The sequence below is a fragment of the Lontra canadensis genome, unplaced genomic scaffold, assembly GCF_010015895.1.
Source record: "Lontra canadensis isolate GAN:19392208 unplaced genomic scaffold, GSC_riverotter_1.0 scaffold28, whole genome shotgun sequence".
Lineage (NCBI taxonomy): Eukaryota > Metazoa > Chordata > Mammalia > Carnivora > Mustelidae > Lontra > Lontra canadensis.
The window spans coordinates 12269634-12293676 of NW_022631022.1; the positions used below are offsets into that span (position 1 = coordinate 12269634).

General features: G+C 39.7%; 1 protein-coding gene across 4 annotated transcripts in view; it reads left to right on the forward strand.

Moving 5' to 3' along the window:
* The first annotated feature begins 1716 nt into the window (after positions 1–1716).
* Positions 1717–24043, forward strand: part of NEDD4 (NEDD4 E3 ubiquitin protein ligase) — a 128222-nt gene continuing 105895 nt past the window's right edge. Inside the window, exons 1-2 of one of the 4 annotated variants that reach the window (XM_032864895.1) lie at positions 1717–1843; positions 17739–17812. In XM_032864895.1, the coding sequence (XP_032720786.1) occupies positions 1799–1843; positions 17739–17812 (119 nt within the window). In that variant the 5' untranslated portion in view covers positions 1717–1798. Of the gene's footprint in view, positions 1844–17738; positions 17813–24043 lie in introns of those variants that run through there. The other 3 variants (XM_032864891.1, XM_032864892.1, XM_032864894.1) reach the window with 3 other exon arrangements.

Below are 24043 nucleotides of genomic sequence, written 5' to 3' on the forward strand. Positions count from 1 at the left end.
AATAGTTGGAACCTGAGGCACTCTCTGGGCTAAGAGCATAAGGACCGCACCTATAAATGGCAAAGCACCCTGCTTTACAGTGCCTGAATTTCTGATGCTTTTGTGGAGCAAAGTAGCTTTATTTACTCTGGTCTACTTACTTTTGGACTCTTTATATAACAGGAAAAAAATAATATCTATCCTTAAGTTCTGTTAGTTTGGGTTACTATTACTAACAGCCAAGTGTCATTCTAATGGATACAGATGTCTACAATTAGAGACCAGTGGGAAGGAAAAGGTTTCTACTAATTCCAGTTTAGAGAGATGAGGGCTGTGCCATGCCCTCCATCCCTGAAATGAGGTAGCACTACAACTGCCTGCTAGAGTGTAGAATCAACAGCAAAACAAAGGTCAAGGAAGAACAGGGAACTGATGAGGACTAAGTTTTCTACCCACTTCAGCAGACAAGAAGTTCAATGTAGGAACTAAGTTCAGTTTCAGAAAATTAAATAGTAACATATTTTGCACTATTGAGCTCTTAGTCTGAGGCGTCTCCGAGGATTGTGTCTGAAACCATGCCAATGGCAATGGATGAGGTCTACAGGGGGGTTAGAGTGGAAGGAAGAAAAAAATGAACTTTAAAGATCTCAAAAATCAAGTGTTAACGGAGAGGCGGCTAACAGATATTAAGAGTGAGAAAGGATTAAAGGAGAACTTTCAAACAAGACTTTTTTTTTTTTTTTTTTGTACGCCTTAGAAAGAACCAACATTAAAGTATCTTTCATAATGTTACCCTTGTTAGATCAGTTACCCAGCACCAGAGTCTTCTTGTGATTAGGGAACTATAAAATCTGTCAGACATGACTATAAAATAAGCACAATTATTCCATAGCACCGGAGGTCCTAGTTCGTTGCATTTTTTTCCCCTTTTCTTCGCTACCTTTTTTGGCGTTGCTGGTCAAGGCTTAGCTAAGCAGGTTTAGAGGGTTAAGCCTCGAGGCTGGACGTTAAGGGTAGGCTTTGAAGATAAGACCATTCGACAGGAAATCGCCTGTGAATTGGCACAGTGTTTAGAAATCACAAGGTGAGCATTTCAGATCCCGAATCCAAGAATGATGAGATCCCTTCAGGCCTCCCCATTGGTGGCCTCGCTCAGGCTGGGCTTTCCCCCACGAGGTCCCAGGGTCCGGCTTCTACTGGAATCAGCAGCCCTAACCCACAAGAAAGGGCTCCGATCTTTAGGTTGTGGTGAAACTGGGATTAAGCGCTCCGATCCCAGGCGGCTAGTAAGAGGCCGAGCTCCGGAGCGGATCTGAGGGAGACTTGTTGCTGGGGAAAACCGCAGCGTTGTTTCCCAGGGGAAGGACTGACGTTCCCCGGCCTACACGGCTTGCTCAACTCGACGCCCGGGGCTGCCCGACTCTCGCAGGCAAGCACGCTCGTCAGCTTCCCCGCGCGGAAGCGGACGGCGCGCCCCCGCCACGCGCACTCCCCACGCGCACTCCCCACGCGCACAGCCCGGCCACAAGCCTGCCTCCTACACGAGCCCCCCACGCACGCTCTCCCCGCCGCGCGCGCCCCCAGCCCTGCGCCCCAGCACGCGCGCCGTCGGCCCTTATCCCGCCGCGCTTCCTAGTACCGCTAGCGCGCACCGGCCGGGGGAGGCGCTGCGGCCGCTGGGGGAGCGCCGCCTCCTCTTCCTCCACCTCCTCCCTCCCGCCTCCTCCCTCTTCTCCTCCTCCACCGCCTCCTCCTCCTCACTACTGTTCCCACTCCTGGGCGGGGGCGAGCGCGTCCGGTTTGCTGGAACCGTTCGGAAATGGCAACTTGCGCGGTGGAGGTGTTCGGGCTCCCGGAGGACGAGGTGCGGGGGCCGAGGGGCTGCGGGGTGGGCTTCCCTTCTCGCTGCTCATCAGCCGGACCGGAGGAGGAGGAGGCGGCCCGAGAGTCGGCTGTCAGCCCCTGTTCCCGCCGCGCGAGCTCCGGGAGCGCGCAAGACGCCGTGGGGACCTGGGGCGGCCCGGCGCGCGGGTGTGTGGGTGTGTGTGGGGGGGCTTGCTTTAGCGAGCGGCATTTTCTTCGCGGGGCTGAGGACTCCACACCCCTGTCCTCCCCGAGCCGCCGCCTTCCTTGTCAGTTTCCTTCAGGAAGTGCCGAGGAGGGGCGCTAGGCTGTGAGAGGCGTGGGTGCGCGGGGAGACGCGCGGCGCCCCGCCGGCCTCTTCCTGCCACCCCCTGCCGTGCGTGCTGGGGCGGGCGGGGGGGGGATTTCCCCGGAGTTCAGCATCCCATCCCGGCTGTGGATGAGCCTGCGCTGCCACAGGCCCGCTGGACTTCACTTCACGGACTTTCCAATTGTCATTAGCAGTTTAGATTTTCTTTTTTCGTCTGAAATTGTTTTTAACTCCCCTAACTGGAGAATGCGATGGGAAAGCAGGCAGACAGATTTTCCTCTTCGTGTTTGGCAACAAGTGTCCAGTGTGGCAAGTTCATGGTTCGTTTCACTGGTCTTCAGTGATATTTAAAAAAATAAAGCTGAAAAGGTACAAATACTTTGAAGAACTTCCCACAGCTGTTCGCTTTAAAAATTAAGTTCCATGATTTGAGAAGGCAAAGCTGTCCCTTCGCAGCGAAATAACTTAGGCTGGTTATGCCTGACGGTTAGTAAAAATGAGGCCATTTGGAAAGAATTATTCCGTTTTAATATGAGATGTGGCTTCTCTAAACTCCTGATGATTGTCTCAAAAATGGGAATGGGTGGGAGATGAAAAGGTATCTAGTCTAACAGTGACTAGTTCAGTTTGGGGGGAAAAATCAAATTTAAGCATTTTTGTTGACTGGCTAAGCTGTCACATGTACTTATTATCAAGATTAGACCTTAACTATAATGCATCACCGTAAATTTAATTTATCTTCTGATCTCTTAGTAACTCGGTATCTTCAGATGTCTTTTACATTTATCTCGAGAGTTCTTTGTATATAAATAGTGGGCAACTTGTTTATGCAGGCAAGTTATCTCAGAGTGTTTTGAGACTAATTGTGTGATAGATGAGAATTTAATTTCTTAATTATTGCTACCAGAAGAGAAGCAAAGTGGTGGTGGAAAAATGGTGGCAGCTTGGTAGACCCCCAGAAACAACAGTCAGTGTGTTATGGCCAGAGATGATATTCCTGCTAAAGTCCATTATTGTTCAGCAGAAGAGATCAGAGGAAAATAATGCAGTGTTGAACCTGTGATAGCTTTCTTATCCGTCAGGCCTCCCTGCTTTGCTACCATAAGCTGTTCAGTGCAGATAAACTCAAACTGACATTCAACCCAATCAGTCTGGCCTTGGACTTTCTTTCCTTGTTGTTGTTACTACTCAGTGGCAGATCCTGATTTCCAGATTTCTCATTGCATTCCCTTCCAGCAAAGCCAGCTGATCATAGAATATTGCTGAAGGCATCGTTCACTCTCCTCTCTTGGTTCAGGTTCTGTGTTTTCCGTTATCTGCTTCTCATATCATGCTTCTGCCCTGATGAAATAATATGAATTATGGCAGTTAGTGGCTTGGTCAGTAAGCAACTGGAGCTAAAGGCCAGAAACTCCACCCATTGAAATGAGGTGTTCCTGAACTTGCATCCTGAGGGATTTGTACTTCTAGGAAGTTTCATGGCCTGGGGCCCGCTCTGTTTGCATGTTGGGGGTCCAGTTGTCAGTCCCATGACTCAGAGTTCCTTGCAGCTCTCTCTGTCTACTTTGTCCACATTAAGGAAGAGAGTTGGATCGGACGGAAGATAAGAGACATGATGATGGAGTGTTGTCTTCCACTTCTTCCCCTCCGTTATTCTTTCAACAGACATTATTAACTGTCTGTTCTGTGTCATGCAGTGTGCTGTCCACCAGGGATAGAGAGAGAAAAAACAGTCCCTGCCTGTTTTTTGAAGAGCTCACAGCATGGTGGGAAAGATAAAAATCACTTGTTTTCTGGTAGAGATTGTCATCTCATCACTCTTACTTGACATTTATTTTCTGGTCCATCACAAAGTAAAAGAGGGCTCAGAAGAGCCTCCCCCCTCAGTTTTTTTTTTTTTTTTAGAAAAAAGACTGTTATTTTCTAGAACTCACAGACTACTTGGGGATAGGCAGCCCTCTGCTGTTGATTAAAAATAAGGTAGCTTTTCTGTTACAGCAGAAAGTGATGATTCTTATTTTAAATTTGAAACTGAAACGAGAAGAAAAATGAACAGACATAGGGTACAAGATACTTAGAGCATTGTGATTTAACCAGTATTTTTATCCACTGAGTCACACTGTATGAGCATATTAGTGGCTCGTTGAAGTAGGCCAGAGTTTAGGTCATAATTCCTCTCTATCACTTTTCAGTGAGTTTTAGTTCTTATTCCACATATAAATGTCTTTTAGTGAGAGATGGTTCTGGCTTCATGTGCAAAATTTTGTCATTAAAGCATAAAAAACTAAGGAAGTAGTGAATATAAATTATATCAGATTTGCTCTGACATTCTCTTGGGATAAACAATAGAGACTAATTCCCACCAACCTTTGGTGAGGAGGCATGTGGAAGCTCTGGACAATGGAATTCGGCATCCCTTCCAGCCTCTTTTCAGTAGACTTCCCTATTAGACAGAGGTTGGAAAGCTAAACAGCATGTTTCTCATACTTTCTGGCACTTAGCATTCTGGAAATGGGTTTTGAAATAGGTTTCCCTGTACGGCTCACTTCTTGAGATTTGGAAAGTAGAAATCAAGTGGAGCCTAAGTTCTTGTTTCTTTGGCTTGTTCTTCTGACAAGCACAGTCATGTAGACGTTGACTTTTCCAGCAAAAGTGTTTCAATATCTGGTAACCTGTAGGAAGTTTCGGAATCCGTGGTGGTGGCAGCTTCCTGATGACTAGTTGGGTACATTTGTAAAGCCAGCAGATCTGGGGGTGGCTCCTGATTCCCTGCTTTCCTGACAGGGGGTGGGAGGGGCAGAAGTGACAGTTTCCTGGGTGGGCTAGTTCAAGCTGTTTCCAGGGCCTCCGGAGGCCCAGCCTTGCAACCTGCCCCTCCAGCTCTTCCCAATGACTTTGTAAGCAGCCAGTTCCCTGGATTGACTTCTTTCTTCTTAAAACATCTAGAGTGATGTCCATTTCCTGCACCTGAAACCTGAGGGAAGGAAAGGGAAAGAGCTGAGAGTGTCTGCTGCCAGTTCGGAAGAACAATTTGCACATGCAGAGGAAGGGGTGACTTTGGTGGGGACAGCGACAACAGAGCATAAGCAGCAGGGTAACTAAGAATGGCATCTGCTGATGCTTCTAGAACCCCGATGCTATGCAGAAGCAGACCTGGCCTGCCCCGGCATCACATCGAGTTCCCAAACCTCTACTCAGGGCACACAAAGGAGGAGAAGCACCGTGGAAGCCGGCTGCGTTAGCACCTCTCCCACACTCTCTTGTGTTCATTTGGCCATTGCTCTTTTTTTGCAGCTCCTTAATCCCAGCATCATCCTATTTTTCATGGGTTTCCATGGGACCAAAGAAGTGGATAAAGAGATTTTATTTTGTAGCAGTTTACATTTTAGTTATTTTAAACCAGCAGAAGAGTTGAAAGTACAGCGCAAAGAAGTCCAGATCCTCCTCGTGCTGATTCTACTGCTGTTGACATTCCACAACTGCTCCATAACACTTTTTGCCATTTTCATTAGTCTTTTCTTTTCTTTTTTTTGAAGATTTATTTATTTATTTCAGAGAGAGAGAGTGAGAGAGAGAGAAAGAGAGCACGTGCACACGAGCGGAGAGAGGGGCAGAGGCAGAAGGAGAGAGAGAATCTCAGGGGCACTCTGTGCTGAGTGCTGAGCCCAACACGGAGCTTGATCTCATGACCCTGAGTTCAAGACCTGAGCCGAAATCAAGAGTCTGGTGCTTAACCTACTGAGCCACCTAGGTGCCCCTCTACTGCCCCACCTAGATGCCCCTCTAATGCCCCTCTTTTTCTAAACCATTTGAGGGCAAGCTGCGGATCCAGTGCCCTGTTACCTCTTAATACTTTGGTGTGTATTTTCCTAAAACAAGAACACTTTTTTTTTTTTTAACAAGCAAACTTTTTAGAAGATTTTATTTATTTAAGAGAGAGTGTGAAAGTAAGAGAGCATGAGCAGGAGGAGTGGCAGGGGGAATGGCAGAGGGAGGGAGCCTGATGCGGGGCTGGATCCCAGGACCCTGCGATCATGACCCAAGCCGGAGGCAGTTCCTTAACTGACTGAGCCACTCAGGTGCCCCAACAAGAACACTTTTCTACATAACAGCTGTCCATTCCTCTAAGGCAGAAAATCAGCACTGATATGACACTACCCTCCGAAGTGTAGAGCCCATCAGTCTTTGCCAGGTGTTCTCATAATTTCTCTTTTTCCTTTCTGGTCCAAGAGCCCAGGTAGGAGCATAGGTTGTGGATACCTGCCATGGCTTTGCGGTCTCTTCTCATCTGTATGGCTCCTTGACCGTTACAGAGTATAGGCTGTACGACCTGTAGGGTGTTCCCCGGCCTGGGTCTGTTTACCGCTTTCCCAGGGCCACGGCACAGCCATGCTTTTTTCACAGGAATCACAGAGACGATGCTGAGCCTCCCGTGAGGGGTGCACGATATTGATCTGTCCATCACCATCAACGATAACCTTGCTCACTTGATCATTTTGGTGCCCACCAGGTTTTGTGTTTTTTTTTTTTTTTTTTTTGTAATGTCACTATTTCCTCCCTCATAACCGATTAGTATCTTGTGGGGACATCTGCAGAGATTATGCCATTCGCCTGCCCTTCATCAGATTTCCATCCAGCTCTTTTAGCATTCATTGATGACTTCCACTTGAATCAAACACCACTATTTTTTTAAATTTCCATCTTTATTAATTGGCATTCTGTGTAAGGAGAGCTTTTCCTTTCCCCTTTATTTATATGAGCATGGATAGGTAGAATTCCACCTTATTCAATGGGTTGTAATTATTTACTATCATTAAATATTTTGTTGCTCAAATGATCACTCTTTGGTCAGTGGAAGCCCTTTCAAGGGGGTTCCTAGTTTATTGTGACAAGTCCCCATCCTTTGAACCCTCCCTGACTTTATAGCAGCAGACACTCCAGACTCCTCTTGCATTTTGCCTACCCCCCTGCTGTCTGGAACCAGCCATTCCTCCTAGGAACACTGGTGCCATTTAGGAGAAAAGGCCTTTTAGAGGCCAAGGTCGGGGTCTTCAGTGTGCTCAGTACTGTTGAATGTCATTGCTCTTTAGCCATCTCAGCAGTTAAGAAATATATGTGTGTGTGTGTGTGTGTGTGTGTGTGTGTACACACACATAAATGTATATCACTTTCTATATCAATCTGTATACGTGTATTTAAAAATCATGAATTCGTATCAGTTTTCGAATTCAAATCTAATGCCTCAGAGTTCTTTCCAGCCATAAGTACCTTCTCTACCAGTAAAAATTCTGACTTTTATTATTCTCATTATTTTTACTTATTTGCCCGGTCTCTTTACTTATGTTTTCGATGTCCCTGATTTCCCAAGCACGCAGGCATCTCCCCTGTCTACCACTTTCCACTTTAGTAGGAGTACTGCTGGGGCCCAGAGTCGCAGGGGCCCGGTGCCTGTGGGCACCAACGGCTGCGGCTCTGCATGGCACCGCCCTTTTCCTCCCCTGCCCCAGGCTGATGAGCCTGCTGACCATGAACCTCCATGAGACTGCCTCCTCCACCCAAGCCCTGCCTAAGCTGGGCCTGACGTTGATTCCTCTGCACCAGGACGAGATTAGAAGGGACTGTATGTATGTATCTTTTTACAGTTAACTATTAGTAATTCATCTATCATACAGGAATAGGATCTTGGAGCTGGAAGGCACCATAAATAAATCACTTAGGGTAAACAGGGGTATAGAAAACAAAATTTGACTAGGATGGAATTCTGGCTTTGTCACTCTGGGTGATTCAGCCTAGGTATTTGACATCTGTTGGAGCAGGACATTTACATCAGCTGACTCCCCCTTCCCTAGCTGTGTCTGGTATTAAGAATATTCTGTAGTATTGAGAAAATGTAAGATTGCTGATCTGAATGGCTAAACCCACGGTCTACTGAATTCTGTGGCCATCGGCGTTACTGACCTTTCACTTGTTAGTCTGGCTCCCGTTGCTAATCCTATCAAAGTTTTGAGAGGATAAATGGAGGGAGAAGATAGGAGAAGAAATGCAGGGAGAAAGACAGCACAAACAAATGGGAAAAGGCTTTGATAAGACTTTTCTGAAGTCTTGAGGAATTAATATGTCTGTAGTGCAACATCATAGCCCCATGGCCTGACCCAAACGTTTGGCTCCTTCCCATATGAGATGTGCTCTGGCAATGAATGTGAACAATCACATCATATTTTCATGCCAAATCATATTTTCTGCCTGAGGTAAATCCTGCAGAAGTTTTTTTAGTGTTTGCTGGTAATAAACCTCCTTGGTTTTGTTTTTGCATAAAGATGCTTTCATGAAAATATCCTCCTTTAAGGTAAAAGCATCAGCCTAAATATATTCAGAGCTGCCTCTAATTAAATGCCTGCTGTATTCCAAGCACCAGGTCACATGTTCTCATATTTTAGTTGTAATCATCCAAACAGTTTTGCAGAAGTGGATAGTGTTATCTCCATTTTACAGATAAGGAATGTGAGATTGTGATTTGCTCAAAGACTTGGTCCTATTAGGTAGCTAGCTGATCTGGGCTTGAATCTCAGATTTCTTTAATACCAAAGACTTGGTCTTTCCACTGTCCTTCTGCAAATAGTTGTCCAAATAGAAGAATTTAACAGAAGAGACTCTCTTCTGTTGAAGGTGACAAATGTAACAAGTGCAGAATTAACTTGTAATCATTCTTATGTTCTTCCACCTCTTCTGTCTTTTTTGTTAGTAGATTTTAGCTGGACTTTTGAAGTACTTGAATTCTGTGTTTGCTTAAGTATTTGTTGAACATTTACTATGGGTGAGGCATTTGGATCAGGCCATGAGGTGATAGTGATGAATGACAGACCTCATTGAATTTATCACCTACAGGAAGAAAAGGACAGTAAATAGGGAATCACACAAACATTTTATAGGTGTGAAGGAAAAGGAAGGTGAGGTAAAGGTATATAACAGGAACGATGAATTCATCTTCCATGGTATGAAGAGAGTAATAAGGAAGAGCTGAGGAAGTCACCTTTAAGATGAACGTAAGGCTGAATAGGGTTAGCGAGGCGAAGACTGGGGCAAAGGAGCCTTCCAGGTAGGCAGAACTAACTACGTGTGCAGAAGGTAAGATGGAGAGGAAGATGAAGACTAGGGTGGTGGTGTCAGGTGAGTGTGGAGAGGAGGGAAGAGCAGAGCCCTGGCAGGCAGATGAGGGAAACTCGCCAAACGTGTGTGGACAGCACACGCGCACACACATACACACACACACATCATCATCATCATCATCATCATCACTAACATTTTTTTAGAGTTATTATTTGTTCCTCAGATACTTAACTTTTTCTCTATTTGTTATTTATGTCTTGTCACATCTCTGGCTTTCCATCTAGGATCGCTATTTTCTGCCTGAAGTACATCCTGCAGTTTTTTTAGTGTTTGCTGGTAATAAACTTCCTTGGTTTTTGATTTTGTCTGATAATATCTTTATTTTGTTTTTCTTCTTTTCTTGGGCAGGGCTTCAGAAGGGGAGTGGAGTAAAACTTACAAACAGCGAAATGCAGATTTTTAAACATACACTTTGACATACAGTGTGCATGTAACACACAACCCAATTAAGATATAGAATATTTTCATCACTCCAGGGGCACCTGGGAGGCTCAGTCGATTAAGTGTCTGCCTTTGGCTCAGGTCATGATCCCGGGGTCCTGGGATGGAGCCCCACATTGGGCTCCCTGCTCACTCTCTCTCAAATAAATGAAATATTTAAAAAAAAATTCCATCACTCCAGAATGTCCTCTTGGGCCCTCTTCCAGTCAACTTCCCACTTCACTCTCCAGAGGCAACCTTTTATCACCATGCTTATCCTTTGGCCTATCCTGGAACTCCATAGAAATGGAATCATATAGTATGCATTCTTTTGTATCTGGCTCCTTTCATCTAACATAATGTTTTTCAGTCACCCATGGGGTTGTTTGTAAAAGCAACTCATTCATTTTATTGCTGAGTAGTATTCCATTGTATGAATATACCAGATCTTTATCCATTCTCCTTTTGACAGACACTCCCATTGTTCCCAGCTTTCGGCTACTGTGAATAAACCTACTGTGAACATCCATCTACAAATCTTATGAAAATTTCTTTCCCACAAACATATTTAATAAGCTTGATGTGTATCTTTCCAGAGGCATTTCATGTATAAAGAAGTGTGCATGGTGCTATCACATGTAAGAGTAGTGTTAAAATGTGATGGGACGAGGAGCTGTTCTTTTTCAGAAATTATATGGTTCTGATCGAATAACTAGTTATTAGTTTTCTAAAGTTAAACTAAAGTTATACAGTTTTCTAGTTGGGGAATAGTCCCTCAGCTGCATTAATGATAGCCCTTCCCTGTCTTACCTTCATGCTCTCTACGTGTGGTCTCAACTTCAGTGTTCATCAGAATCACCTGGAAAGTTTGTTAAAACACAGACTTCTGTCCCCATCAGACTGTCTGATTCAGTAGACGTGGGGCCTGAAAACGTGTGTTTTGATAAATTCCCATGTGCTCCTACCACTGGTCCAGAGAATACTCTTTGAGAACCACAGCTGGTCCTAAATCTAAGGATTCTGGGTATTCTAGTTTATCATGGTTACTACTGCCAAACACTGCTTTGACCATGTAAGCAAATCCATAGCACTTGTACACTCCACCTTTACTGGGACTGTCCTCATTTCATGTATTTTCCAGTAAGTGATCTAGCATTGACATTTTTATAAAATGTCTCAAGTCAGTTTACACAGCAGAGGAACAAAACTGCTGGCAGTCCTCAGGTTCAGATTTTTAGTTTTGAAAATATGGTCACCATAAATGATCTAACATGTTGCCAAAAAAAAAAAAAAAGGAGAAAGATAAGAAATACATCCTTCCTTTCTACTCTAGCAGTTTTTAAAATAAATATGCGGTGTTTATATTATTGCATTGTGTGAGTACAGTAGTCACATCAGAACCCTTATGTCATGTTTATAACTAGTGCACATTTTTTTGTTCGCTTTAGTTTTCTATATATGTGTCACAAATTTGCAAACTGACGAAGCTTTAGAACTACTCAATGCAGATGTTATATCTATATATATGTAAATGGATGCTATCCATTCCCTTTTCTTCATTCTAGTTGGAGACAGCCTCTTGCTCTGTTGCATCCATCTGAACTGCTTCCACTCTACACCTGCTTTGTAGCCATCCCTTGCAGACTTCCATGTGCTGTTCTTGTGAGAATTCTCTTGAACTCTTTTCCCCATTGGAGCTACTGTTTCCTTAATCTCTTATCTTTAGTTAGTCCTTTCTCCTAACTTACTCCCTCGTTTGCTGACGTACATTATCTGTATAGTGGGCAGGTACTGTTGACTGGACTGTTTGGAGATAGGGTTATTTCCCACTGGGACTCCCACATAGAAATATTTATAACACTTGGTTCCTCTCCCCCCACCCCCCTGCCACGTCATCAGTTTCCTCAGAGAGAAGTCTTCCAGCCTTCTTTTTGGGTGCTGTAGATCTGGCAGCCAGTGTTCTGGGCTCACTGTGCAAACTTTCCCCTGCTTTCCATAAAGTGCCTTATTCCTACTTTCAGCTACTTCAGAAAGCTTTGAGGTTAATCAAGAATTTGTCAGTCCCTGCTATGTGCCAATTATTCTGCCGGGTTCCACAGAGAATACCAAGATAATGAAAAGATAAACTTCTTGAGCTTCAAAATCTCATAATTTTAATAGTGGGAAAAGACACATTGTTATCTCCTCAGACAGGAGACCACATGTGATAAGTGCTATAAAAAGGGGCCTTTAACAGCAAAAGGGGAAAATTCGTTTCAGCTATGAAGGCTTATAGAAAAAATAGTATTTGGACTTAGAAGGAAGGACAAGTCTTTAAAAAAAAAACTACAATTTAATTTTTTTAAAAGATTTTATTTATTTACCGACAGAGATCGCAAATAGGCAGCAGGTGGGGGTGGGGGGATCAGGCTTCCTGCTGAGCAGAAAGCCCGAGGCGGGACTCCATCCCAGGACCCTGGAATCACGACCTGAGCTGAAGGCAGAGACTTCTGAGACACCCAGGCACCCCTACAATTTAAACAATTTTTAAAAAGATCTTATTTATTTATTTGACAGAGAGTGAGAGAGAAAGAGAGCAAACAACAGAGAGTGGCAGCGGGGTGGGAGGAGCAATATCCCCGCTGAGCAGGAAGCCTGATGTAGGACTCGATCCCAGGACCCTGTGATCATGACCTCAGCCAAAACTGAGAGTCAGGTGCTTAACCAACAGAGCCAGCCAGGCACCCCTATCATCTCATTATTTTATTTCATTTTTTTTTTTTATTTTTTTTTATTTTTTTTTATTTTTTTTTTTAAAGATTTTATTTATTTATTTGACAGACAGAGATCACAAGTAGATGGAGAGGCAGGCAGAGAGAGAGAGAGAGGGAAGCAGGCTCCCTGCTGAGCAGAGAGCCCAATGCGGGACTCGATCCCAGGACCCTGAGATCATGACCTGAGCCGAAGGCAGCGGCTTAACCCACTGAGCCACCCAGGCGCCCTATTTCATTTTTTTAAATAGTTATTATCGCTGTTGTATATTTCTTTCTAATCTTTATCCATCAGCATATATTTTTATAGTTATTATAGAATAGATACCACTCTGCATCCTGATTTTTTCTAGTTAACATGATACAACATGTAATATTAATAATACATTTTAAATGGTTGCTCAAGGGGCACGTGGGTGGCTCAGTGGTTAAAAGCCTCAACCTTCGGCTCAGGTCATGATCTCAGGGTCCTGAGATTGAGCCCCACATTGGGCTCTCTGCTCAGCGGGGAGCCTGCTTCCTCCTCTCTCTCTCTCTCTGCCTGCCTCTGTGCCTGCTTGTGATCTCTCTCTGTCAAATAAATAAATAAAATCTTTAAAAATAAATAAATAAATAAGTAAATGGTTGCTTAGATGATACAGGGTTTTAACAATGAAGAGGTAGGGGATGGAGAAGACTATCCCAGGCAGAGGGAGTCCAACTTGTGTAAAATCTCAGAGGTGAGTAGACACAGGGTATCTTTTTTAAAAAGTAGACTGACTGGAGGTGTGAGAAGGGATTTAGGTATGGGAGGGAGGCAACAGAAGGCTGGGAGAAGGATGAAGAGAGGAACAAAAATTCTTCTAAGACGTGTGAGAGATGGAAAGATTTAAAGCTCTACATTTCCTATTCCTGAAGATTAGTAGCTGTTTTCATGAATTGTGGAGATATCTCAGGCCTGGAAAGCCATTTTTAATTCCTATAGCCTTCTACATTGATAATGCATTGTCATTTTGTTTTCACTGTCGTCGAGAAAAACCACATATTTTTGGCTAGGATTTGTAACTTTCCCATATCACTTTCATAGATCAAGAAAGATTTCTTAGGAGTAGAAGGGGAAGTCTCAAACTTTAAAGAAGAGCTGTGATCTATTTGGGGATAATGTTCCTGTTTTGAATAAGGCAAGGATGTTTAATTTTCATTTCTTTTTTCCTCATTTGAGCACTGTCCACATCTCTATTTTTTTATTAATTATTTTTATTAACATATAATGTATTATTTGCCCCAGGGGTACAGGTCTGTCAATCATCAGGCTTACACACTTCACAACACTCACCATATCACATACCCTCTCAATGTCCATAACCCAACCACCCTCTCCACACCCCACCTCCCCCCAGTAACCCTTAGTTTGTTTTGTGAGATTAAGAGTCTTATGGTTTGTCTCCCTCCTGGTCCCATCTTGTTTTTTTCCTTCCCTATTCCCCAAAGCCCCCACTCTGCCTCTCAACTTCCTCATATCAGGGAGAGCATATGATAATTGTCTAGTTCCATCCATGTCATTGCAAAAGGCAAGATTTCATTTCTTTTGATGGCTGCATAGTATTCCATTGTATATATACACCACATCTTCTTTATCCATTCATCTGTTGATGGACATCTGGGCTCTTTCCACAGCTTGGCTATTGTGGGTGTTGCTGCTATGAACATTGGGGTGCGTGTGCCCCTTCGGATCACTACATTTGTATCTTTAGGGTAAATACCCAGTAGTGTGATTGCTGGGTCATAGGGCAGCTCTATTTTCAACTTTTTGAGGAACCTCCATACTGTTTTCCAGAGTGGCTGCACGAGCTTGCATTCCCACCAAGAGTGTAGGAGCGTTCCCCTTTCTCCGCATCCTTGCCAGCATCTGTTGTTTCCTGACTTGTTAATTTTAGCCTATTCTGACTGGTGTGAGGTGGTATCTCATTGTGGTTTTGGTTTGTACTTCCCAGATGCTAAGGAGGCCAGTATTACCTTGATCCCAAAACCAGACAAAGACACCACCAAAAAGAATTACAGACCAATATCCTTGATGAACACATCTCTATTAACAGTACTTTGAATACCATGTTTCCAAAGATACTGAAGAGTTCAGTCTCTTGTTGCAGCATTTATGTTCTTCTTTAGTTTCAAAGATGCTGTGACATATTATGATTTCTGCTTATGGTTATGATTGCAAAGGCTCGTTTGGCAATTTTCTAGCATTAATTTATAAAATGCACTTAAGTGAATGAAAATATGAAAATAAAGTGCTTCTTATTTAGTTTTATGACAAAATCTTAATATAGCTTCACATCAGTTAACCACAACACCCCAAATAACTAGTTCTGATATTTGTGGTAAGAAATGCAAGGAGAAAATTTAAAAGCTAAATGTGTTTGTGGCTGTGAGTAATTTATCACTCCCTGAGTTTTTTAAATTAACACATGTTAACATTTTTCTCCAGGAGACTTCTAGGGGATAGTTTCTGTAGAGGTTCCACTAATATGGAGTGACTTCTTAGCAGGGGTGTGGTAGTGTCTTTCCTCAATTAAGTTTAAATATAAATTATAAATGCTTGTCTGTGTTATAAAAGCTGGGATTATCAAATAACATTATTTGCTGATGGCACTTTTGATTACACTTTACCACTTGAAAAAGTTTATTTTTATTTATTAAGTCATCACAGAAAAGACTTCTAATTTTCAGAATTCAGTGTTGGAGATCCATACCTATGTAATAAAGAACAGGCATTTCCCAGTCAACTAGGAGATGAGAAATTGGCTGTTCAGGCAAATAGAATACTTTAATGGGCCTATTTAATCAGTGGGACTTTTCCAGGAAGAAAAGGTGACAGCAAATCTCTTCAAATTTTTGGGAATAAGTCCCTGAAGAAAACTGAAATTTCAGTTCACATATTTTCCTCTCTAAATTTTATTTTTTATCTTTATTCTGATACCTGAGGATTCCCCCCCCTTTTTTTTTTTTTTTTTTTTGCAAAATCAGCTATGTATTTAGTTTTATTTGGGACTAGAGGAAACTTACATTTTCTCTAACATCTTCAGTAAGCATTTTGTATTATCTGAATTTGTCATCTGAGTTTTGGAGTTAATAGAATATTTCCATGATCATATTTATTCAGTGAAACCTCCAGAAATGAGGGTGGTTGTAAGCATTTAGAAGTAGGAGAAGACTGAAATAAATATTCCATGATATGTGTATTTTCGCCTTCGCAGGCCTCTGCTCACAAGGGAATATGACTAACTACTTGCCAATGGAATGACTGTATAATAGAATCCATTAGGTTGCTATCTGTTGGGCAACATCTATTTCATATTTGTTGATCTTATAAATGCTCTTGTGAATACTGTTATGCTTATGTCCTTGAGTACATTAGTGAGAGTGTATCTAGGGGACACTAAAAGAGGAATTTATGGGTTATTGATTTAGAACTTTGGTAGATTTTGCAAAGGTCTCTTCAAAACGATTCTTCAATTTATACTTCCTACCAACAGCATATTAGAGTTTTCCCTGGTTACTAGTGAGATTGATAATCTTTTCATGTGTTTACTGTCCATTCTCTGTAATTTCTTATGTTATGTTGTTTATATTTTACTTACTAATTTTTAGGATTTTTTAAAATATATTCTGGATAATCATAATTTGTCAATGGTACACATTTTAGATACTTCCTCCTTGTCTTCTCATTTTGTTCAGGGAATCTCTTCTCATACAAAGGGTATATAATTTTAATGTCAAATCTAACCACTTTTCCTATTAGAGTTTGTGTTTTTAAAAATCCTTTCCTACTTCACTGTCATAGAAATATTCTAAAATTTCCTATGAAATTTTTAAAGTTTTCTTTTTTGCTTATAAGACTTTAATATAGCTGGAATTGGTTTTTGTATAGAGTATAAGATAGTGATTGAATGTTATTATTTACTTCTGTACTCATTTTTACTCTTCCCTATGAATTTTACAATTTTTTGTTAAAACCCATGACAAAAATCTGGGTGTGGGGAGTTGGAATTGTATTGAATTTATAGGTTACTTTGGAGAAAATGACAATAATATGGAATATTTCCATCCATGAACACAGTGAATTTCTTCATTTATTTAGGTCTTCTTTGTGTTCTTCAATAAGTTTTTATCATTTTATCCATAAAAGTTCTTTACATTACTCATTAAGTCTGTTTCTTTGTGTCTGATAGTTTTGCTTAGTTGAGGATTTTTTAAAATAAGCATTCTGTTTTATAATATTTTCTTACCTTTTAATTTTGAACAATTTAAAATCTACAGGACAATTAAAAGAGTAGTATAATGAACACCTGTATACCCCCCGCTAGGTCCACAAATTGCTAACAGTTTACTTATTCCCTTTATTTACACACATGCACACACACACACACACACACACACACATTCAATTTTTTATTTGCTGAAACATTAAAGAGTAAATTGTACTTTATCACACTGTATCACTAAATATTTCAATATGTATCTCAAAGAACATCCTTATATAAAACCTTATAATAGATGATACCCAGGAAATTTAATACTTGATTTGTTACAGTATCAATATACTATGGTTTTATTTAATGTATAATCTACTGAATGGGATTTTTAAAATAATGAACATGGGGGAAAACAAGAGAGAGAGGCAAACCAAGAAACTGACTCTTAACTATAGAGAACAAATTGACGGTTACCAGAGAGGAGGTGGGCAGGGGGATGTGTTAAATAGGTGATGGGGATTAAAGAGTGCACTTGTGGTAAACACTGGTTGTTTTATGTGAGAGCTGAATTACTAAATCGTACACCTGAAGCTAATATTATACTATATGTTTACTAACTGAAATTTAAATTAAACCTTACAAAAATAGCTTTCTAAATAGTTATTACAAATGATTATAAGCTCTTGATTTTGTGTTATTGTGTACATAGCAGCAATGAAAATATTAGTACTAAGAATTTGGCTGCAGATTTTCTTGGAAGCAATGATAAATTCTTAGTGTAATAATTTAACTCTAGTGTTTTTGGCTTTTCTTTGTAGATAATCAAGTTATCTAGAAATAACAATATAGTTTTTATTTTCTTTTCTATATCTTAATGAAATTAATTTTTAAAAAGAATCCTCCAAGTAATTTTAAAATCCTGCTTACTTTATTTGATATGTATATATTTAAAGGTATGTGTCTTAGATATGTTTAAAAGTACATGAAAATAACATATAAATTTTTGTATTTTAGGAAAATTCACGAATTGTGAGGGTCAAAGTTATAGCTGGAATAGGCCTTGCCAAAAAGGATATCTTGGGAGCTAGGTAAGTATGTTAAGTTGGCTTGTAATTTCAAACTGCACTGATTGATAATTTTTTTTGGAACTTTGATGAGATGAATAATTGGATAATATTATTGGTAAATTATTGTGCAAATGGAATAATTATATTTCCAACTGGTATTTCCAATAAATTCCTGTATCTACCACATGGCAATGGTGGGGATTCTGGAAGGAATAGACCAAGAGAGTAGATTCCCAATCTGTGTCTGCCTGTCTGCTGACCCTGAATCACACATGTGATAGCAGATTCAAAGCAACTTGGCTAAAGACAAAAGATCTGAATAGAGATAAGAGTTGCTGTCTAAGAAACATGGTTGTGGTTCTTATCTAGAGAAGATAATTAATTGGATGATAAAATAAAACCAATAATCATCAGAGAAAAATTGCAGAATCCAGAGTCTCTACAACTTATAATGTCCAGGATATAATCCAAAATTATTTGATCTATAAAGAATCAGGAAAATGGAACACATTCTCAGTAGAAAAAGAAAATGTGCTCAAAAACATGTTTATACCTGATATTGTACCACTAAAGATTAGAAATCTCAAGAATGAGATAGAAACTATAAAAAATGAAAATTCTAGAACTGAAAATTATAATATTTGAAATTATAAATCAGGTAGGATTAACAGCAGAATTCAGACAAAGAGGAAAACTTAATTGAACTAAAAACTAGATCAGTAGAAATTATATCCTAATTAACAAATGAGAGACATGGAGCACCTGGGTGGGTCAGTCACTTAAGTGTCCAACTCTTGATCTTGGCTCAGATCTTGATCTCAGGATGGGGAGATCTCTGTCTTTTTTCTCCTCCCCAGTTCCTCCCATTTCTGAGATCTATAAGTAACAAACCTTGTGCTTTACCTCCTTTATGTGGGTATATTAAAAGCACCTTCAATCAAAATGACCCTGGGGCTTTCACTTCCCCAAAGTGGGAGCTCAGATGCTGAGGGAGCTTCCTGTCCAACCCCATGTGGGTGGTTTATTCCTCTTCACTCAGTAGATCCTAATCTGCATATTCTTAATTTAATACACTAGCTCCAGGCCCTCAACACAGCTATGGACCTGTTTACTAAACTAAGTAAATGTTTAGTAGAGTGGTTCAATATTAAATGTAAGTAGAATAAAAAATTAAGGGTGCGTCTTATAATATCTATGTAAACCACTAAAAGTAATGTAAAGAATTATTGATAAAAAGCCAACAGACATTTTTAGATGAAATTCCCAAAAAAGTGAAATAATTAAATAAAAGCCCAGGAATGGAAGAATAAATGATCTAAATGATCCAAAAAAAAAAAAAAAAAGGGAAGAAGAAGAAGAAATAGAAAAAGAATAAAAGAGGAAGGAGAAGAATAGAAAACCTATTATAAATTGGTAGACCTAAATCTAATCTCACCAATAATAGTATTAAACATTTATGGACAAAGGTAAATATGAGGCAGAGGTTGTTAGAATGGATTGAAAAACAAGACCCAATTGCGTGTTGTTTATAAAAGATACATTTAAAAGAGACACAGTTAAGGAGAAATAAAATGGACCCAAAGAAATATGCCACACAGACAGTAAGAATAAGAAGATGAACTGGATTTATTAATATCTGATAAAATAGATTTCAACACCAAAAAGTATTTGCAGACATGTCATAACAACAAAAGAGTAACCAGGAGGCCATAACAATCATAAATCACAAATAAATTATAAAACAATCACAAGTATGTACCTATGAATAGAGCTTGAAAATATATGAAATAACACTGGACAGAATTAAAAGGATACACTAAAAAATTCCACAATCATAGTGGGGACGTCAACACCTCTCTCAGCAATAGATGAAACAACTAGATTAGGAAATCAACAAAAGCACAAATTTGGACAATATTATGAACAACTTCAACATAAGGAACACTGTTTCTAACAATTGCACATATACAGTCTTTTCAAGTGGATGTAGTACATTCACCAGCATGGCCCATAAATGTATTATTTCTCTATTTCTGCAAGACTGATTACCATAAAATTAGCTTAAAAGAACAAACACTTATTATCTCAGTTTCTATGGGTCAGAATCCTTGCATGGTTTAGCTTTGTTGTCTGCTTCAGGGTCTCAAATAACTGCAGTCAAAGTATTAGCTAGGGGTATGGCCTCATCTGAGGCTTCTTTGTGGGAAGAATCCACTTTCAAACTCATGTAGTTATTGATAGCATTCAGTTCCTTTCAGCTGCCAGACTGAGGGCTTCATTTTTGCTGGCTATCAGCCAGAGGCCACCCTAAGTTCCTTACTGTATGACCTTCATATGGCAGCTTGCAAGCTAACAACTTGCTTTTTCAAAGCTAGCAAAGGAGGGCATCTCTAAGCATAGATGGGTTACAGTCTTACATAATACAATCAACATACATTTTGTCACTTTTGCCATAATGTTTTGGTTAAAATACATAGTTCTTTCCCACATTTAAGAGGAGGATAACTCAAAGGGCATAAAACATTAGGAGGTAGGGGTAGTAGGAGCTGCCCTAGAGTCTGTCAGCCATAATATTGGGCCATAAAACAATAAATAAAAAAACTGCAAAATTCACATTATTTTCAAGTGCATATGGTACATTTACCAATATTTAGAACAAGTCTCAGGAATTTTGAAAACATTGAAATTATATAGAGGATGTTCTCTGATAACAGTGGAATTAAATTATAAATAAATAATATTATGATACATAGAAAACCCCCAAATATTTGGAAGTAAAACAGTATTCTTCTAAATAATCTATGGGTCAAAGAAAAAAAACACAAGAGAAATTAGGAAACATTTTGAACAGAATGAAAATGAAAATACAGCAATATCAAAATTTTGGGGATGCAGCTAGAGTAATATTTATAGGAAAATATATAGTTTTAAAGTGCCTAACTTAGAAAAGGAGAAAAATCTAATGAATGATTTGAGTTCTGATCTTAAGAAATTAGAGAAAGAGCATATTAAGTCCAAAGTAAGTAGAAGGAAGAAAATAATAAAGGTAACAGCAGAAGTTAGTGAAGTAGAAAGTGCATAATGATAGAAAATAATCATTGCAGTCAAAAGCTTTTTTTTGAAGGGATCAATAAAAATTTTAAACTTCTAGCTACACTGATCAAGAACAAAAGAGAGAAGGCACAAATTACCGTAATAGGAATGAAAGCAGAGGCATTGCTATAGATCCTATGGAACAGAAAAAACAAAAAGGGAGCACTGTGCACAACCTTATACCTATAAGGAATTGTACACAACTTAGATGAAGTAGACAAAATCCTTGAAAGAGAGAAATTACCAAAATTAATCACAGAAGAAATAGAAAGTTTGAATAGCACTGTATTGAACAATATATAACAGTATATGACAAGGTGGGCATTTTTCTAGGAATGTAAGGTTTATGCAACATTTAAAAAAAGAATCTATCAGGGTAGGATAGAGTGGAAGTGCCTTCTCTTCCAGCCTCTTTGGTCTCAGCAACAGAAACAAGATGACAAAGGAAATGTCATCATTTAGAAAGCATCACAGTAAGATGTACTTGATATGCCGCCACTGGAGCCCTAAGGCCTACTACCTTCAGAGTCAACCTGTGGCAAATGTGGCTATCCTGTCAAGCCGAAGAGAAAGTATAACTAGTCAAGGCTAAGAGACGAAATAACCACGGGACCAGTTGAATGAGGCACCCAAAAATTGTATACCACAGACAGATTCCATGAAGAACAAGAAGTAATCTCTGCTGGGGCCTCCAGTTATCCTAAGGATTTCAACAGTTAGTCACACAATAATAAATGTTCTGGTTTAAAAAAAAAAAAATCTATCAGGGGCAACTGGGTGACTTATTTGGTTAAGCATCTGGCTTTAGCTCAGGTCATGATCTCAGGGTCCTAGGATCGAGCCCCATATGGGGCTCCTTGCTCAGTCGGGAGCCTGTTTCTTCCTCTCCCTTCACCCCCATCCCCACTCATGCCCTCTCTTTCAAATAAATAAATCTATTGATGTAATTCATCGTATTAATACAGTACAGAAAAAAAAACCACAGTATTACTTCAATAGATACAGAAAGTACATTTGACAAAATCCAACACCTGTTCATGTTAAAAAAAAAATCTCAGCAAGCTAAGAGTAAAATGTAAGATTGATTTAACATCCAAAGAGTAATCAAGTTCATCATATTAATAGAATGCAGTTCACCATATTAATAGAATAAATGAAAAAATCATGATCATTTCAGCGAAAGCAAAAAAAACATCTGACAGAATTCAGCACACATTCATGATAGAAACTCCTAACAGACTAGGAACAGAAGGGAATGTTCTAGACCTGATTACGGTTAATGTGAAAAAACCAGTAGCTAACATCATTCTCAGTGGTGGCAGTCTGAATGCTTTCTACTTAAATTCAGGAATAAGACAAGGTTTTGTACTCTTACAGTCAATTCAACACTGTATTGGATGTCCTAGCTGTATAATGTGGCAAAGGAGAAGAAATTAAAGTAATTCAGACTGAAAAGGAAGAAAACTGTCTTTATTTGCAGACAGCATGATCAAGTACATGGAAAGCCCTAAAGAGTCTACAAAAAATCTGCTAGACCTAATAAGGTATAAGGACACAGGATACAAACTCAATGTACCAAAATTGATTATATTTTTATATACTATCAATGAACAATTGGAAAATATTTTTTTAAAAATATCCACTTACAATAGCATAAAAACAAAACTCAGTGGGACACCTGGGTGGCTCAGTTGGTTAAGGATCCATCTCTTGATCTCAGCTCAGGTCTTAATCTCAGGGTTGTGAGTTCAAGCCCCATGTTGGACTCCACACTGGGCATGGATTCTACTAAAAAAAACAAAAACAAAACAAAACAACAAGAACAAAAACCCTAGAAATATATTTAACAAAAGATTTGCATGAAAACTACAAAACATTGCTGAGGGAAATCAAAGATTTAAATCAATGGATAAATATGCTTATGTTCATGAATTGGAAGATTCACTTTTCTTAGAGTTTTATCTTTCTTCAAATTGATTAGATTTGGCACAGTCCCAGTCAAAATCAGAAATTGATAAACTGATTCCATTATTTTTATGGAAAGTCAAAGGGCATGGAATAAACCAAAGCAGTTTCATAAAAGAAGAACAAAATTGAAGTTATGCTACTAAAACAGAGTGGTATTGGCATAAAAATAGATATATTCAGTGGAATAGAAGAAAAGAGTATAGAAACACATACACAAACACACACAGACAAATACATGGCTGGTTGTTTTTCACCAAAATGTGTTAAGGTAATTCAAGAGAAGGATAGTCATTGGTACTAGAACAACAGGTTGTCTGTATGGAACAAAATTAATCTCGTTCCTTACCACACATCATATAGAAAATTAATAAGAGCTAAAATTATAAAACTTCTACATGGACACGTAGGAGAAAAATCTGTGCTCTACTGGGTTATGCAAAGATTTCTTGAATGGGACTTAAAAAATATGAACCATAAAAATATGAACCATAAAGGAAGAAAAATGTTGAAATGGACTTCATCAGGATTAAAAACTTTTATTTGCAAGACATAGGTAATAGTAAGAAAAGGTAAGCCACAGATTGGGAGATAATATTTTAAAAACATATATTTGATAGAAGCCTTCAATTCACGATATATAAAGACTTCTTACAACTCAAAATAATGTACAATGGACATTATACATAGCTAATTAAAAAATGGACAAAACCCTTCTCAGACCTTTTAGTTATGAGTCAGAACAATAAGAAGTTGTTCTTAAAGTTTTTAAAACCATAGATGAGATTGTGAAGGGAAAACTTTGAGAACAAAAAACCAATGGCAATACTTTGGGGAATGTCAGTATTTAACTGGTAGTTGCTGGAGAGGAGTCTAAGAGAGAGACTGAGAGGGAACAGTTGGAATAGTATGAAGACAACCGGAAAGGGGGTGTGTCATGAAAGCAAATGAGATTAGTTTCAAAGAGGAAGTAATCAGTAGTACCGAAAACAGAGGACCAACAAAATAAGTGTCTGGAAGGTGTAAATTGCTTTAGCAAATTGGTGACTTTTAGAGAGCAGTTTCAGAGGAATGGGTAGGAAGGAAAGAGATAGAAACCAAATTCTAGGGCTTTCAAGAGCAGAGGGAATTGAGGGAATGAAGAAAGGGAGTGGTTGGCTGTGTGGCTCAGAACATGGCCTCGGGAGCCAGGTG